At 42.2% G+C, this 16,461-nt stretch overlaps 1 protein-coding gene across 2 annotated transcripts; it reads right to left on the reverse strand.

Annotated features, from left to right (window-relative positions):
* Positions 1-227: 227 nt before the first annotated feature.
* LOC110525658 (rab11 family-interacting protein 2) lies at positions 228-16,352 on the reverse strand. 2 transcript variants are annotated; one of them, XM_021605984.2, is made up of 6 exons: positions 15,447-16,352; positions 8,738-9,177; positions 7,682-8,636; positions 3,069-6,029; positions 2,457-2,562; positions 228-2,369 (listed from the first exon to the last, which is right to left on the reverse strand). In XM_021605984.2, exons 1-6 carry the CDS (start codon positions 15,794-15,796, stop codon positions 2,163-2,165), a joined length of 5,019 nt encoding a protein of 1,672 aa, XP_021461659.2. In that variant the 5' UTR covers positions 15,797-16,352; the 3' UTR covers positions 228-2,162. The 2 variants fall into 2 exon arrangements, with proteins under 2 accessions (XP_021461659.2, XP_021461661.2); XM_021605986.2 differs by lacking the exon at positions 3,069-6,029 and having other exon boundaries at positions 15,447-16,338.
* Positions 16,353-16,461: the final 109 nt, after the last annotated feature.

The raw sequence follows: 16,461 nt of genomic DNA on the forward strand, positions 1-16,461 counted from the left end.
AGTTACCTAATTCTTCAGAATGTGTATTCAACATTTTATATTTTTACTAATAACCTGTGAGAAATGTAAAGGTAGTGATGCATTTATTGAACAGACCCCAAAAATATATTCCTTGCACATACACAAGTCATTCCTCAGTTAATTAAAAAATGTCTAGGTCAGTGGAGCATAAGACCTACAGCTATTATAAGTCTTCAAGCTGTCTTAATAATATACATGACAAAACATTAAGATTTATTATACTTTATTTCAATTGGAACGATCAAAGTGTATACAATACTCTGAATTTAAAAGCAGTATAAACAAAAAGCTCTTAAGGAATCCAGACTTACAGTAATCACAAAAAGTAAATTCTTAGGTATAAAACCCTTGAAGGCACAATCATAGACATGTGAATATTTCACAAGATTTCTTATTGCTATGACATGACACGAAGGCATAGTTGCAGAAGATGCATTGAGTAGATTACATTGAGACTTACACAAGTTGTAAGGCCATTGTCAGTGTCAAAACCTACTGCTTATTAAGCACTTCAAAGTACCAAAGGCATTACATCTAACATGGACAAGGTTCATTTTGAAACATTCATAATGCTTAAAAATGGAAATTTCAACTTCATATTCCTCATCTGTAGCAGCTCCCCAACATCAACATATGTGAAAATGGCACGTTTCTATGTTTTGTAGTAAAGATGGAGGAAGGTGGTTTCCAATGACATCATTGTGCACCAATTATTTGGCATTGCCTACTAACTGTTTGATGTAATTGGAAACACTTAGCTCTCATTTTTACTACAAAACATAGAAACACGATTTTCACATACTGTTTGTTGATGTTGGGGTTGTGCTGGAAATGAATATGAAGTTGTACATTTTTTGAATTTCCATTTAAAACGTAATTATATTGGAAGCTCTTACTCAAACTCTTAGTTACTCTTGCATAAATATTTGACATGGTGTGTGCACTTATATTTGCATAAATATTTTACAATAGAAAGAAAAGACTGCACAGTGGGTACATCAGTGATTCAACAGCAGTAGATAAAAATAAATACATTTAAAAAGTGAATATCAGGTCTCTCCTTGCTCATGAACATGATCAGTTCTTTCCACCTTGAGGGATTCGAACCAGTGACATTTTGGTTACTGGCCAAACACTCTTAACCAATAGGCCACACTTATCCATGACTTCAAAATGTAACAAGGGGACGGTAGGATAAACAACTAAAGTAATAAGGTAACGAATGCAAGAAACGGAAGTAAGGAATGTTGACTGATGAGTGTTTCCAATCAAAGGTTCAATAATGCGTCAACGAACTACACTAAGACCATTGTTTATCCGACATTTTCCTACCACACAACATGGACTTTCTGATTAAGGTTGATGTACTTGTACCTAGCCCCACAATAATTATCCATTTTATTTGGTATTAGATTAACTCCTGTGATTACACCAAGTAGTATAGCAGCAGCACCAAGGCAAGTCATGATAATGTAAAGAAAAGAATGACAAACATAACCCTAGAAAACAATGAAAGAAGATAAAGTTAAGAATGCAACAAAATAAAACACTAGCATCTTATTATTGAAGCGCTGTGTTAAGGCTTTGGGATGAGCAGATATCAAAGTATCACTAGCTAATTAAAGTCCACTGAATTGTAGGCACCATGGAGTCACTGTGCAAAGGCCTGGACAGATACATTTCATCAGTGACATGGACATCAACATACCGAGGGCACCCAGTTCTATTCTGCCTGAAGAGGAGACCGATTTAAAAAGTTGATTAAAAAAGTACCAACCCAATGACGAGAAATGTGCGCATACGGTAAATTAGTATAAAAAGGAATTCCAGTAGCAGAGCAAAAGAGCAAAGAGCAAAAGCTGGTCAAATAATAGTAGCCTGGAATGATTCATTAATTAGTTATAGAAAAAAAGCATTCCAGCATGCATCCCGGTTTCTGAAAGAAACCTGGAAATTGAATCTCAGCCTGACTCCTCATGGAGACAAAAGTGCATATGAGCAAAGGAAACAAGACCTTCATAGAGATTGCTTGATCCAACACAGTGACAGCAATATAAAACCACACAAACTAAACGGAATATTGGAGTAGAAGCCTAAATCTTTCCCTCCATCCTACAGTTCCCTGGCCCACTCCTCACACCTTACAGGGCCTTCTTGGGAGAGTTGAGGCCTTGCAGGATGCTGGGCTTCTCCTCAATGACACGCACCAGCAGGTTGTCTATGTACTCCTCCAACTCAATGATCTTGAAGTCCTTCTTGGAGAGCTCCGTCTGCTGCTTCACCACCAGGGTAATCAGCTCCTCCTGGGTCAGCTGGGTGTATGGCCCACTCTCCACCTTACCTGGTGCCTGAGGATGATGGAGCAAACAGAGTCACAGATATTAGCGTTCTATCACTGCTTTCAAAAGGTAAATAGACATATGAACATGTAGTACCTTCATATTTCCCAGTGAGCTGTCATAGGTCTTCATCTCTCTCACCACTGGGGTGTTGATGAGAGCATGGCTCTCCATGGAGCTCATGGGCTTCACTGGGTGAGGCCTGGAAAGACAAGATTAAAGAAAACACTAAGAGGGTGGAGCATAACAATTGTTCACGGAAGTCAAGAGATTAGTTGGAAATGGAATGAACAGAGGTCTATTTCAGTTAGACTCCAGTTACAGAAACCAGGGAAAATGACAAAAACTGTCCCAATGTGCCATCATGAATCAGAATAGGTGCACTGACAACCAAGACTTTTCCCAAGATAAAAATTATTTAAAAAAAAAAAGAGAACTCAATAGCATATCCCATGCTCACACCAAAACCAAAAATACAAAACACAATTCCCTTTGATCCAACGTACCCAGCTATCCAGCAATTTGTTGGACATTTGACACGTAAAATCTCTCCAAATACACAATTGTTAGACTAGACTTGAGGCTTATTGCCCATTACACAGACTTAAGTTGATTGATTGAACAGAAGAAAATCCCCCATGCCGTGAAATGCATACAATCATTGAAGGGCTAAGGGCTGGTTATGACCTCAGAGGGGTTCAGGCTCACCTGAGTGGTGTTAAGTCTGGCCGATCTCCATTGCTACTCAGAACAGTGAGTGGCTGCACCTCAGAGGTTGAGACCCAGGCCCGTAGCAGGGTCTTACCCTCAGCCCCTGCCTGGGGTTTGGGTTCACCTACTGACTGGGGAGGCTCAGGAGAAGTCAGGTCAGAAGACATACGGGAGAAGGTAAAAGGGTCTGCTGTCCACTTTTCTTTCCTGGCTTGGGTTTCTACCTTTTCTCTACTATAGAGATTTCTCTGTCTAGTATTTTTGGCTTGCGGCTCAAGTTTGACAGATCCTGTAGTGGCTAACCTGATTGTCTCGTTTTCTCTGGGTGAAGGGTCTTGTTTAAGCAGCTCACCCTTTCCCATGGCTCCTTTATTGCTCAAATTAGCTGGAGGCTGAGGTGCTGCTCGTTTATTTTTCCTTTGAGAAAATAACCTTTGAAAAGCAGGACTGGGCCCTTCTGGTTTTTCTTCCTCTGGATGTTTTTCTGAGTCACTGTCATTACAACTGGAGAACAGATCGGTTGGGTTGTTTGGCACAAAAAGCTTAACCAAATCGTCAGTTGTCAGTCTCTGTTCAAGCTTGTCGTATTTCTGTGGTCCTACAGAGAACAAGTCATCGCCACTGTGGCTCTGCTCTGGTTGGGCCCATGGGTCTTTAGGTAGGATCTCAGCAATGGGGAAAGGGTCATCAAACGTCTCTTTCATAATGAGTTCCAGTTGTTTTTTGTGAATGTCGCCTTCTACAGAGTCAGTAGCTTTAGCCATCGTTGGACTACTTTCCATGATGTCCGGGGTTGAGACTGCCCTCATCTCGGATCTGTTCTCCTGCTGTACAGTGGCATGCTCTGCTGATGTTAGCTCAGGATCTGCTTGCTCTTTGCGGACTAAACTTTGTCTGGGTTTGGCTGAGGGGAACTCTTTGGGAGTGTTTGGTAGTCCTTTAGGTTCATCTGTAGAACTTGACACCAAAACTTGTGGTGTAGGTCTATTAGGCTTTTCTAGTCGGAGAACAGATTTGCCATCATTGGCTGACAAAATAGATGTGTTAAGCACCTTCCTTGCATCTTCCTGAGGTTTCACATTTCTGCTCTGAGCCATAGGATTTGTAGAGACTAAGACTTTGGAGACGAAGGTGTTGTGTCTTTCAACAGATGGATTATTCTGTGCAGTGCTCTGGCTTTGCTTTTTGTTTGAGTCGGCCTCTAGTCTACGGGGTTTGGGAGGGGGGATAAGCGCTGGTGAACTGTTGGGCCCCACTCTCCTCCAAGATGAAGATTGAACTTCCTGAACTTGTGTCTGTTGCTGGTTAAGGCGTTCTGCTGCCCTCTCTTGCAAGTAGGAATATTTGTCAGTAAGTGGAGGTGCTGGGGGGTCGAAGTCTGTGCGTTCCTTTTTCCTTTGTGAAAATCCCCTTTGAAAAGTAGGACTGGGCTCTTCTGGTTTTTCCTCTGGATGCTTTTCTGAGTCACTGTCATTACAGCTGGAGGACGGATCTGTTGAATTGTTTGGCGTAAAATGTTTATCCAAGTCATCAGTTCTCATTCCCAGTTCTTCAAGCTTGTCCTCTTTCTGTGGTCCTCCAGAGAACAGGTCATCTCCACTGTGGCTCTGCTCTGGTTGAGCCCATGGGTATTTAGGCAGGACCTCCGCAATGGGAAAAGGGTCAGGTTCAGAAAATGTCTCTTTCATGAAGCGTTCCAGTTGTTTTTTGTTATTGTCGCTTTCTACAGAGTCAGGTGAGGGTTGCTTTTCACTGTTAGCAGTTACCTCAGTGTTCTTTGCCATGACTGGACTACTCACTCTCATGTCTATGGAGGCTGCCCTCATTTCTGATCTGTTCTTCTGCTGTACATTGGTAGTAGACTCTGCTGCTTTTGGCTCAGGATCCAATTGTCTCACTGGCTCTTTGCTGGTTAACCTTTGTCTGGGTTTGGTTGCGGGAATCTCTTTTAGAGCGTTTGGCAGTCCTTTACGTTCATCAGTACAACTTGACACTAAAACTTCTGTTAATGTAAGTCTAGTAGGCTTTTCTATTGGGAGAACTGAATGGCCTTCACTGGCTAAAGCAACTGATGTTTTAGGCACCTTCCTTGCATCCTCCCAAGGTTTCACTGAGGGTACGTTGCTGCTTTGAGCCATAGGAATGGTAGAGCCCAAGACTTTGGAGACGAAGGCGTTGTGTCTTTCAACAGATGGATTAGCCTGTGCAGTGTTCTGGCCTTGCTTTTTGTTTGAGTCCATCACTAGTCTAGGGGGGGCTGCAGCTCCAGGTTTGGGAGGGGGGATGAGCGCTGGCAAACTGTTGGGCCCCACTCTCCTCCAAGATGAAGATTGAACTTCCTGAACTTGTGTCTGTTGCTGGTTAAAGCGTTCTGCTGCCCTCTCCTTCAAGTACAAATATTTGTCATTGTGTGGAGGTGCTGGGGAGTCGAGGCCTGGGCCATCAACACTCATCTCTTCGCCAATGAGCTGAGATGTGTATTGCTGCTGTCTCTGATTCACTTCTGCAATGATATGGTCCCATTGAGTCTGTCCTTGTACTCCATGCCTCTTCTGTGGGAACAGGCGATCATAGTCAGGAAGAGGTAGAGGAGGTCTTTTGGCCTCAACCTCCTTAATTGACACAAGAGAGCCACAATTAGCAGACACACTTCTGGAGCCTTGATTGGGATTTCCATGCAGTTCCATTGGGCTGGGGGGCAGAGGAGCTTGCCGCTTCCTCTCAGATCCGATAGGGGAAGATCCTATGGCAGTCAGGTTCTCAGTGCTGCTGCAGGGGGACTCAGAGGTGCTCCTCTGTGTCTTAGGTGGAGCCAGGGAGGAGTGAAGGTTGGAGAACATATCAGGAGACTCAGAAGGGACGCTAGAGAGAGGGGATTCGGTGCAGGACAGGGAGGGAGATTGTTGCCTATGGGAGTCTGAGTTGGGGGTTTCAGGCTGCTTCAGAGACTCCACCAATCTGCCAAGGAGTGAAAACAATGCTTGGAGGTCAGTGTCTGACCGTCACAATATACCAGAGTTATGAGCATGCCCAGCACAGCTGAAATAGTCAACACACCTCTCATGAGTTAGCCTAATCTTTGTGTGGTGTTTCATTCCATCAAGATCTTATCTTCACATGTGATGATGCACCCCAAATGCTTCCAAGAAAAGAATGTCAGAAAAATGTGTGCTCTTTCCAGGCTGTCTCTGTTCTTTGTTCCTCATTTGGAGCCCTACTGATGATAATTGTGTATACCCAGAGCCTTTTCTGTCTGATATTTCAAATGTTCGTATTCATTTGTTTCAAAATTAAAGAACAATCCAGTTATGACAAAAATATCCTATCCTGTCTGAAAGTGCGAAAGTGAACAGGGACCCGCTCAAACATTCTGACGTTCTTTTCTTGAAAGGAGAAGGTTACATCATCACAACTGGTAAGGTCTTGATGGAATTAAAACATAATTTGGAAATATTGGAATGCCCACAATTGCCTTTCTTTTAAAAAAACACTTAAAAAGGTAGTTATAAAAAACATAGTACATTTACTTTAGGATGGACCATTTAATAATTATTGTAAAAAGCTCAAAAACATAGGCTAGTAAACAAATCCAGATTTAGAATGTCTGAATTTCAAATAAGAGTAGGCTATAGTGAAACTAAGTATTTTCTCCTTTAAAGGAATTGGGCTATATTGAGTGGACAACTCACCATTAGGAAAGAATGGTTCAAATAAATCCAGAAAACAGAAATAGATGAGTGGAAAAACAAAGCCTTGTTTTCCCCAGCAGACATTTTCAGTGTAGTTAGTCACCCTGTGCGAGCGCACGTCATCACTTCCAACCTGTTCTGCACCATACCACCCCGTTTCAGACACACACACAGGTTCCACACTACAGACCAATCAGCACACCGGCCAAACAGGTCCATCACGCGTCAAATGGAATTCCTTAAGGCTTTAAAGAGCCTTAAGACAATCAAGAGGAACAAAGAGATGAAACTAATTGCAGCCAGCATAGATTGGAGACATGGTCTGGTGTACAGATTAGTTCATCCTAATCCAAACCACCATTTGATCACTAAAGTCACCAGACAACCAATTGCAACTGAGAATAATAAACTACTAACTTCAGTTGTATATCATATCAAGCGAGGAAAACATCACCACAGCTGTCCAATCTGGACAATATACAGTAATTTCCATGAAAAAAAAATATTTTAAGAGAGTTATAAGAATGCAGTAGTTCAGTAGTGACAGTTTGGAAAATGGGTGATAAAGGCTACCAAGGCAGTCATTGTGATCACTTGCATGTGCTGGCTCTGAGGTCAAAAATTCCACCACTAAATATTTCAAAATAACATGAAAACTACAGAGACAGAAAAAGGTTATTGGTTAGTGTTACCAGATCAGTAGTGAAATACATTGTGTATATAGTAGCTCCACTTACCATTGTGTTCTGTCAGAACATCAGGTAGGCCTACATTACATTAGTAGGCTGACATCAAAACTCACAGCATATAGAAGGCCAAATCCTAACTTGAGATCTGCACTATTAAAATCATGCATTGGTGGGAGATTTGAGCAAAGTTAGAAAAGAGCTGTAAGTGCATGAGAACAAGACTGACACCTACCTGGGCTTGACTGCAGACACCTTGGCAGTGCGGGTGGAGTTGAAGACTGCAGCGCTCGGGGTGTTGGTGCCGCAAACACCCTTCTGGTGGTCCACCGGGCTTTCCTCAAATGGGATTGGAGGGTCTGGACTGAGGAGAATATCCTTGAATGGGTTGGCAGCATGGCGAGGGGCAGGAACAGGGACCTCCAAATCTCTGGTGCTGTGACTGGGAGATGGGTTGGGCCTCACCTCATTGGCGACACTCTGCTGCAGCTCTTCCTTCTTCTCCTCCTTCTTCCTGATCATACCAAACAGAGAGGACAGCCTCTCAGTCACAGAGGCCTCCTCCTGTTGTTGTTTCTGCTCCTCTGCCTTCTTGGCCTCCTCCTGCTGCCTCTGCTCCTCCCCCAGCCTCTGAAGCTCACCCGCCTTCAGCCGCCTTCTTTCTTCCGCTAGCCGCTTCCGGTCCTCTTCCTCTTCCTGCTGCTTCTTCTTCCTCCTTGCCTCATCCTCCTGGAACCTTCTCTCCTGCTCCTCCTGTTTCTTGCGTTCCTCCTCCTGCAGTACCTTGAGCTGCACTCTTTGTTTCTCCTCATTATGTCTCTTCTCCTCAGCCTGCCTCTTCTCTACCTCTTCCTGAAGGCGCCTTTGCTCTAGCAGAGCCCTATCCCTATCTGCAGACTCCTTTCTGTAGCTGTTGACAGGGGCGCCCTTGAGGGAGTCTACAGCGGCGTCAGATGGTTGCCTGTGGCTTCGTACATCCTCCACTGAGCCCTGACCAGAGCTGTTAAGGCTGAGGGTGGACCCAGACATGGGTTCTACCTCCTCTGCATACACATGATTGCCGTTGATGCACGTGATGTTCGGGTCTTCTTTCTGCTTGGATCTGCCCAGAAGAGAAAAAGGTCCTGTAGACACTTTGCTGTCATTGCTGCCTGTGCGCTTGTGGCCCAGGAACTTGAACTTCTTTTTAACTGTAGATAGAAAGAGGTTACTGCATATGCCAATTATCATTACTCAAATATGAAAAGGTCAGCAGATAGTCAAAATGTTTAACTGAATAGAAGGAGCTCACCATCAGGAGAATCCACATTGAGGCCAGAAGAGCGACTGCCACCGAGGGATGCGTTCTTCTCAGGAAGAGTGCCCAGTGTGGACATGGACTGGGAGACATTGCGCTGCAGGTTGGATTTAGGGGCAAAGAGGGACTTGAGCTTGGATTTTTTCTTTGCCCCAGGGGACTCTGGGCACACTGAGTGGGAGTCAGCCTCTCCCTCACTGTCAGTGACTACCTGGCTGAAAGAGGGCACTATTGCAGAGGCCGAGTCAGAGAAGCTGTCCTTTTTTTTCCCACGCACTTTGTCCTTGAGCTTTCCGATGCGGGAGCGTGGTTTGTCTTGCATGGAAAGGTCAAACATGCTGGCTGTTAAGTTGTTTCTCATGAACTGGATGTCCATCATCACTTCCCCTCTGACCTTGTCCTCCTTCCCATTCTTATCCAGCAGTTTGTACCAACTGAAAATGAGAGACAGTCAGAGAAAGAACAAGATTAGATCCTCCTGTTCAATTAATTAAAACTACTGAAGGTCAAATATGACCGGAATTGTTTATTACACAACCAATGACATTTGAACTAGCCTAGCCCCTAGGTAAAACCTTTTCAACAACATCACGATTTGCCAGGAAATCAGATGTACAGAAACTGTGGTCAAACATGACTTGATAACAATTGAGGAACTATAAAAGGACAAACCTATGACATTTCTAACAGTTTGAGGTCAGGACCTAGAATAGATCCAGCTCCTCTAGTGTTGACGTAAATAGGCTGTAAACGAATTGCAGTTCAACTAAGTGTCCTTTGCTTTGTGTATACATGTCTCTTAAGTGAAGACCAGACACATACATGCCATTGACTGGCATGCACCCTGTTCCAGCAACCACTGGGCCAAACAGATAAAGTAGACAATTACTCCTTTGTTCTGCCTCTGCCCTCATCTCCTCCCTGTTGAGCACATTGTTTTTGCCTACTCAGAACAAGGGAAAAGGCAGAAGTGTTTGAGAGCCTTTTCCATAACCATGACAAAACAAGCTATTAGTATGCCCTGTCACACTGAGTCTCTCTGTGATTGCAGAGACTGCACTGAACAAAAGCACTGCTAGATTTGTTGGTAAATTAGTAGGCAGGTAACGCAAAGTATAGCTTCACAGACTGTCCCCCAGTTGAGTTCTCACCTTTCCAAGACCAGAGAAACACATCCAATCCATCCTGGAGCAAGTTTAGTGCAAGTCTCTTGCAATAGGCTTTTAATTTGTTTAGCATATTCAGTGACTTGCAGTATGCCCCTAGTCTTTTTGCATATTTAATTAAGTTATCATATAAATGGAAGTAAACATTTTTTTGACTGGCTTAGAAAAGGAAGCCAATAGAGGCTAAAACTCCCTGGTTAAATCCAGTGTCATCACTGAACCTCCAGGTTAAGGTCAGCTGAGACCAGGAAAGCATTCACAGGGTCAGAGTTGTAAGTTGGGGCTCTAGTGAGCAGTACACACATTCTTCCCTGATGACATCCTCCATCCATCCATCCATAAGCAGGAAAAGGTTAAAGGAAAACAAAAAGACAGCAGCTGGTCACATTTTACTCATGGTAGATCATTAGCCTATGTGCCTACATTTAGGATGCATTCAACTGAAGTTCTCTGTACTCTGCTGGGCAGTGATCAAATCAATTTGGTCACAAGTGCCAAATGCAACAGTTTTAGACCTTAGTGTGAAATGCTTACTTACAAGCCCTTAACTCGATTTCTTGAACTGCATTGTTGGTTAAGAAAATATTTACTAAATAAACTAAAGTAAAAAGAAAATCTAGTCAAAAAGAAAACATACATTTTTATTTATTTAACCAAGAAAATCCCATTGAGACCCAAAATCTTTTTTTCAAGGGAGACCTGGCCAAGGCAGCAGCAACAATTGATGCAATAGATAATTAAAACATACAACATGATCCAGCCTAAAAAAAAAAAGCATTTACACTCCTCTGTAACAGAGTCTCCCTTCAATATTTTAAATTAATTCTGTGGCACTAACATATCTAGATGAAGCATGGAACATAAATTATTCCATGCGTCTGGGGCACAAGAAGAGAAGGCAGTCTTGCCTAATACTGTGAATGTATAACTAGGCTATATACAGAGGGTACCGGTACCAAGTCAATGTGCGGGGGTACAGGATAGTTGGTAATTTGTAGTGACCATGCACAGCTAAACAAAGAGTAGCTGTTATTTAAAATCAGACATTCTATGTGGTTCATGTAAAAGATCAGTGCAACATTACCCTGTTACTGGTGTACTAAAACAAAACATGACCAGACATGATCCTGCAGGAAAAGTCAGGAAACATGCATGGGAGAAAACCTAGCCCACCTTCCATAAAGCTCAGCAGAGCACTACAGGACTCCTAAACTGTAGGCTAATGAAAGCTGTGCTAAAACTTCTCCAAGCATTACTAATCTTCTTCCCTAAATGGGCCATGCCAAGTAAAACAGCAACTACCAACTTCTGTTTATGTAGTACTAGTTGGACTGAACACATCAGTGATGGAATGTTATGAGTTTAAAAGGAACAACGGGTTGACAAGGTACATGTGATAGCGTTTACAGAGAAATAGAAAACCCTGGCCCTAATAGAGGAGTGGTGGTCTGTCCTGTTGGACCGGTTCTCTCTGAGAAAGTGGTAGAGGCACATACTTCTCTGAATTATAATGATTAACATGTCACATCCATCTAATGATTAGGGTTGGGCAGTATCCAGATTGATACCGTCATACTGTCCTTCTCTCATCCTGTGATTTACGGTATTACAGGGTTAGTACACAAGGGGGCGCCAAATAACTCAAAAATGCCCATTGGGCCTCTATTACCAGAATAGTAATAAAATTAGCACAAGTAAATCGCGCATTTCCAATAAGGCTGGTAGCTAAATATGCTAACAAATGCAAACACAAAAAGCAAAGACATGCAATCCAGCTCATCAAATTACACACATTCAGTACCAGTCAAAAGTTGACACAGGCTTTGTCTTTATTTTTACTATTTTCTACATTGTAGAATAATAGTTTGTAGTTTTGATGTCTTCACTAACACATGGAATCATGTAAACAAAAAAAGTGTTTAATAAATTAAAATAGATTTTATATTTGAGATTCTTCAAAGTAGCCACTCTTTGCATTGATGACAGTTTGAACATTCTTGGCATTCTCTCAACCAGCTTCACCTGGAATGCTTTTCCAACAGTCTTGAAGGAGTTCCCACATATGCTGAGCACTTGTTAGCTGCTTTTCCTTCACCCTGCGGTCCAACTGATCCCAAACCATCTCAATTGGGTTGAGGTCAGGTGATTGTGGAGGCCAGGTCATCTGATGCAGCACTCCATCACTCTCCTTCTTGGTCAAATAGCCCTTACCACAGCCTGGAGGTGTGATTGATCATTGTCCTGTTGAAAAACAAATGATAGTCCCACTAAGCGCAAACCAGATGGGCAGAATGCTGTGAAGCATTTATTTGGGCTGCAATTTCTGAGGCTGGTAACTCTAATGAACTTATCCTCTGCAGCAGAGGTAACTCTGGGTCGTCCTTTCCTGTGGCGGTCCTTATGAGAGCCAGTTTCATCATAGCGCTTGATGGTTTTTACGACTGCACTTGAAGAAACTTTCAAAGTTCTTGACATTTTCTAGATTTACTTTAAGACATGGTCAGTCATTATGTACTGTTGTTTATCTTTGCCTATTGGAGCGGTTCTTGCCATAATATGGACTTGGTCTTTAACCAAATAGGGCTATTTTCTGTATACCACCCCTACCTTGGTCACAACGGATTGGCTCAAAACACATTAAGGGAAGACATTCTACAAATTAACTTTGAACAAACCTGTTAATTGAGATGCATTCCAGGTGACTTCCTCGTGAAGCTGGTTGAGAGGTTTGTAAAGTGTGCAAAGCTGCCATCAAGGCACTTACTACATGATTCCATATGTTATTTCATAGTTCAGTCTTCACTATTATTCTACAATGTAGAAAACAGTAAAAAATAAAAACCCTTGAATGAGTAGGTATGTCCAAACTTTTAACTGGTACTGTACATACAGTACCAGCTACCGAATATCATTGTTGGTGAGTTACAAGCGAATGTGAACGAGAGACATCGTGCAAATAAACAAAATTGATAGATGCTTGTCTGAAGAAAGAACAGTATTGGCTCTGGAGCAGCATGTTTATACCCTGTGTGGAGTCTGGAGTCACTAGGGCAATGGGCCTGCCTGCTCTGAGTAGAGGGGGGAGGAACAAACAGGCCAATGGAGAGTCACCTTAACTCATCCACTTAGATTAGTAACAAGTTAAACTTAAGCGTTGCATTAAATGCTGAATTCTGCATCCCCCCCCAAAAAATGCATAAGAAATATATATCTTACTGCGTTTTGCAAACGCAGACCTAAAAATACTTCTCAGTGTCATGTCTGTTCATCATCAGACTAATATTCTCAGGTGAGAATTCACAGGCATTCTATCAGCAGACAGCGCTCAGACTGATTTGTAACTACTTTTCTCGGTGTAGCCGCATACTTCTCTCTGGTAAAATGTGAGAAAAACTAAGCAAGACATTAGGAAATGTAGCTGGCTACATTCTTTCTATGATAAACCTTAGAAATATGATGGCCATGCATAGTATTTGCCAAAAGACCTTTGTTTCTTTGTAAACTAATTTACTTGTGAGGCTGACAATTTTTTTTTGCATTGCTCTTTGTTGTCATCTGATTAAGATGAAGCCATTTTCTGCCAAATGTGTTGCACCAATGTATTTTCTGTGAAGGAAAACTTGACTTTCAATATAAAAAGCGACCCGTCTACAGAGCTGGATTCACCTGGTCCCGCTTTCTCCTGATGTGCCATTTACAAACATGTGACTGGCTCAAATGTTTAGGGAACTGTGGCAAGCTTCAAAATGTTAAATAACGTGACAGGTCAAATGAAGACGTATTCCTAACATATTGCACAAGTTAACTGCAAGTATTTACTTAAAAAGTAACTACAAATATGAAAATGTATTGAAAAACTGCAAAGAAAGTGTCAATGGTATTGACAGTTTTGAAAAACATCCCGTGGCTATTTCCAAATACCTCAGTATACTTCCCAAGACTACTAATGACTAACATGACAGACTAAACAGTATGGATTTGTTAATTGACAGAAGATCGGTTGTGTGCCTTTGAGAGAAATATAGAAAACATTAAAGAGTAAACTTCGAGTTATGCACACATAATTACATAGGCCCATTTCATGATGAATTTGGTGTTGATAAATAGCCTAATTATATTTTACACATCTCATGAACATGAAACAGGCCTACAGCTAAGCCAATTTCCAATGTGGATAAGGACACACCAAACATAGGCCAATACTGTTGTCAGTAGTGCCTCCACATTTTTGTATATCCAAGTTGGAACTTGCTCTTTCAACTAATAGGCCTAAGAACAGTGATGGCGCATGTTCAGAGCCATACCCAGAACATGGTGTGTTATTTGGTGTCAGATCATTTAAATATTCTGCTACATTGTGAGAGAGGACAAAGAGCTCCCATGCAGGAGATCCTAATACCTTACTTCAACATCAAACCCTGACCTATCAGCATTTTTCTTTTTCCCTTTATTTAACGAGGCAAGTCAGTTAAGAACAAATTCTTATTTTCAATGACGGCCTAGGAACAGTGGGTTAACTGCCTGTTCAGGGGCAGAACGACAGATTTGTACCTTGTCAGCTCGGGGATTTGAACTTGCAACCTTGCGGTTACTAGTCCAACACTCTACCCTGCCGCCACAGCATTACACTAAAGTAGGTCAGTAATATAACACCATACATTGCTAGGGGAAACAAACAGCAACATCCAATACCCTTTTTGTGTTGGAGAGAAGGAGCAAGAAAAGGCAAGTGAGAAGGAAAGTAAAGACTAGTAGAGAGAACTTTGTCATCAAAAGCTATACAAACCGATTTAGTAAAATCTAGATAAGGTTCCAGATATGAGTGTATAATAAGTAAGTGAATTAGGTCATGGAAGTACTGTACAAATGCTGCCTGTGTGGCAGCCTAAACAGAGAACATTTTACACAGGAGGATACAACCATATGACTAGTAGTCACTCACTGCCCTCAACAACAGCAATTGACAAATAGCCTACAATTCAAAAGCCAGCCAGCAGTCTTAAATATTAAAATCAGTGTCCTTCGGTCTAGAAAACAGTGGCTGTTAAATTAACACTATTACATAAGGCAAGGGTGTGTACATTTTTCTGGAATTATTCATGGTTTACCATGTTTTGTTATGAAGTTCGTTACACCCATTATGATGGGCCTATCCCATCATTGTTGTGAATGTCATCCATGGATCCCAGCTCAACAACATGTCAGTGTGATGGTGTGATTAACCCTCTGCTTTAAATAACCTTGTAGGAACATGGGGAATGTCAGGAATGTAGACACTGGTCAATATTCCTCTTAATGAGATATGGCCCGACCATAAGCATTACCTGATCCAGCTGTGAATGCCAGAGATACAGTAGGCTTCACAGTTAACACTAATGAGCTGGAATTTCCCAACTACTAACAATTAGGCTGGGTTCGGATATCAACTCAAGTAGGCTATTCACAGTCTTGACTCAACATAATCAGATTGCTTTCCCACCAGCTCCATGACTCCACACACTCAGATCTTTTTGCTTCAATCAACATTAGTTACTTACTCGGTCTTTTTGCGGGCGCTGTTATCGTGTAGATCAAGTAGGTTGATCACAGCTCGTCCCAGGAGCTTGTCCAGTCCCACCAGAGCTCTGTGCATTACTATGATGTACAGTGTGCAGCGTTCAGCATTGCCATGGTGGAACAGTGGCAGGTCAAACGTTGCCTCTTCCTTCCATACCGGTGCGACACATTTTTCGGCAACCGAGGTAGAAAACTTGTCTTTGGCCACCTGCATGATGGCATAGGCATCGTTGGTTCCATTCTTTCCTTTGATCCTCAAATTCCTGGCTTGGAACACGGTCACCTGTACGCTTGTGGGATACCACTGCTGACTTTGGTCAGCCAAAGACATTTTCAAAGCTTTAAGCTTTTACAAAAATACTAGTTTGGCAGGTTAAGATATCACAACGACTTTGTTCTCACTTCAAGAGACAGACTCGCCAAACGGTAGCTCGTCGTCCTCTATAATGTCGACTCTAGCTGATTATGTCGTAACACTTGACACGCCTCCCCAGTTCACTGTACAACACCGTCCACGTACGTAGGCCACACCGTGACTATGCCAAGGATAGTCTGAGTAATGTAGCCGACCTTATATAGCTATCAGGGTCAATTAATGCAACGCATGTGTTTGTCCTTACTAACCTAACGTTACTGGGTATCTAGCTACTATAACTAGTTAAAGATTAAATGTCGCCAAGAACTTGCTAACGTACCCCCCAAAATAAACTCAGACGTTTCGCAAGGACCATCGTATAATATTTTATTCTACAATCAAATTATACTCTGCTATGTCATAGAAAGGTAAAATACTAATACAACGGCTATCCACTGACTGCAATACTTGCTTTTCACAGCATCTCTCTTCTTGTTTTGACTTGTTTCATTGTTGAACAATAAACTTCCTCAACAACCATTCTTACCGCCCATACTCTCCCACAACCTATCTGATTGGTAAGGATTTGCGTCAATAAATGAAAGACCTACCGTGATTGGACAGTTGTGCTGGTGCCATTG

The sequence above is a fragment of the Oncorhynchus mykiss genome, chromosome 6 (genome assembly GCF_013265735.2).
Source record: "Oncorhynchus mykiss isolate Arlee chromosome 6, USDA_OmykA_1.1, whole genome shotgun sequence".
In the NCBI taxonomy this organism is placed as follows: Eukaryota; Metazoa; Chordata; class Actinopteri; order Salmoniformes; family Salmonidae; genus Oncorhynchus; species Oncorhynchus mykiss.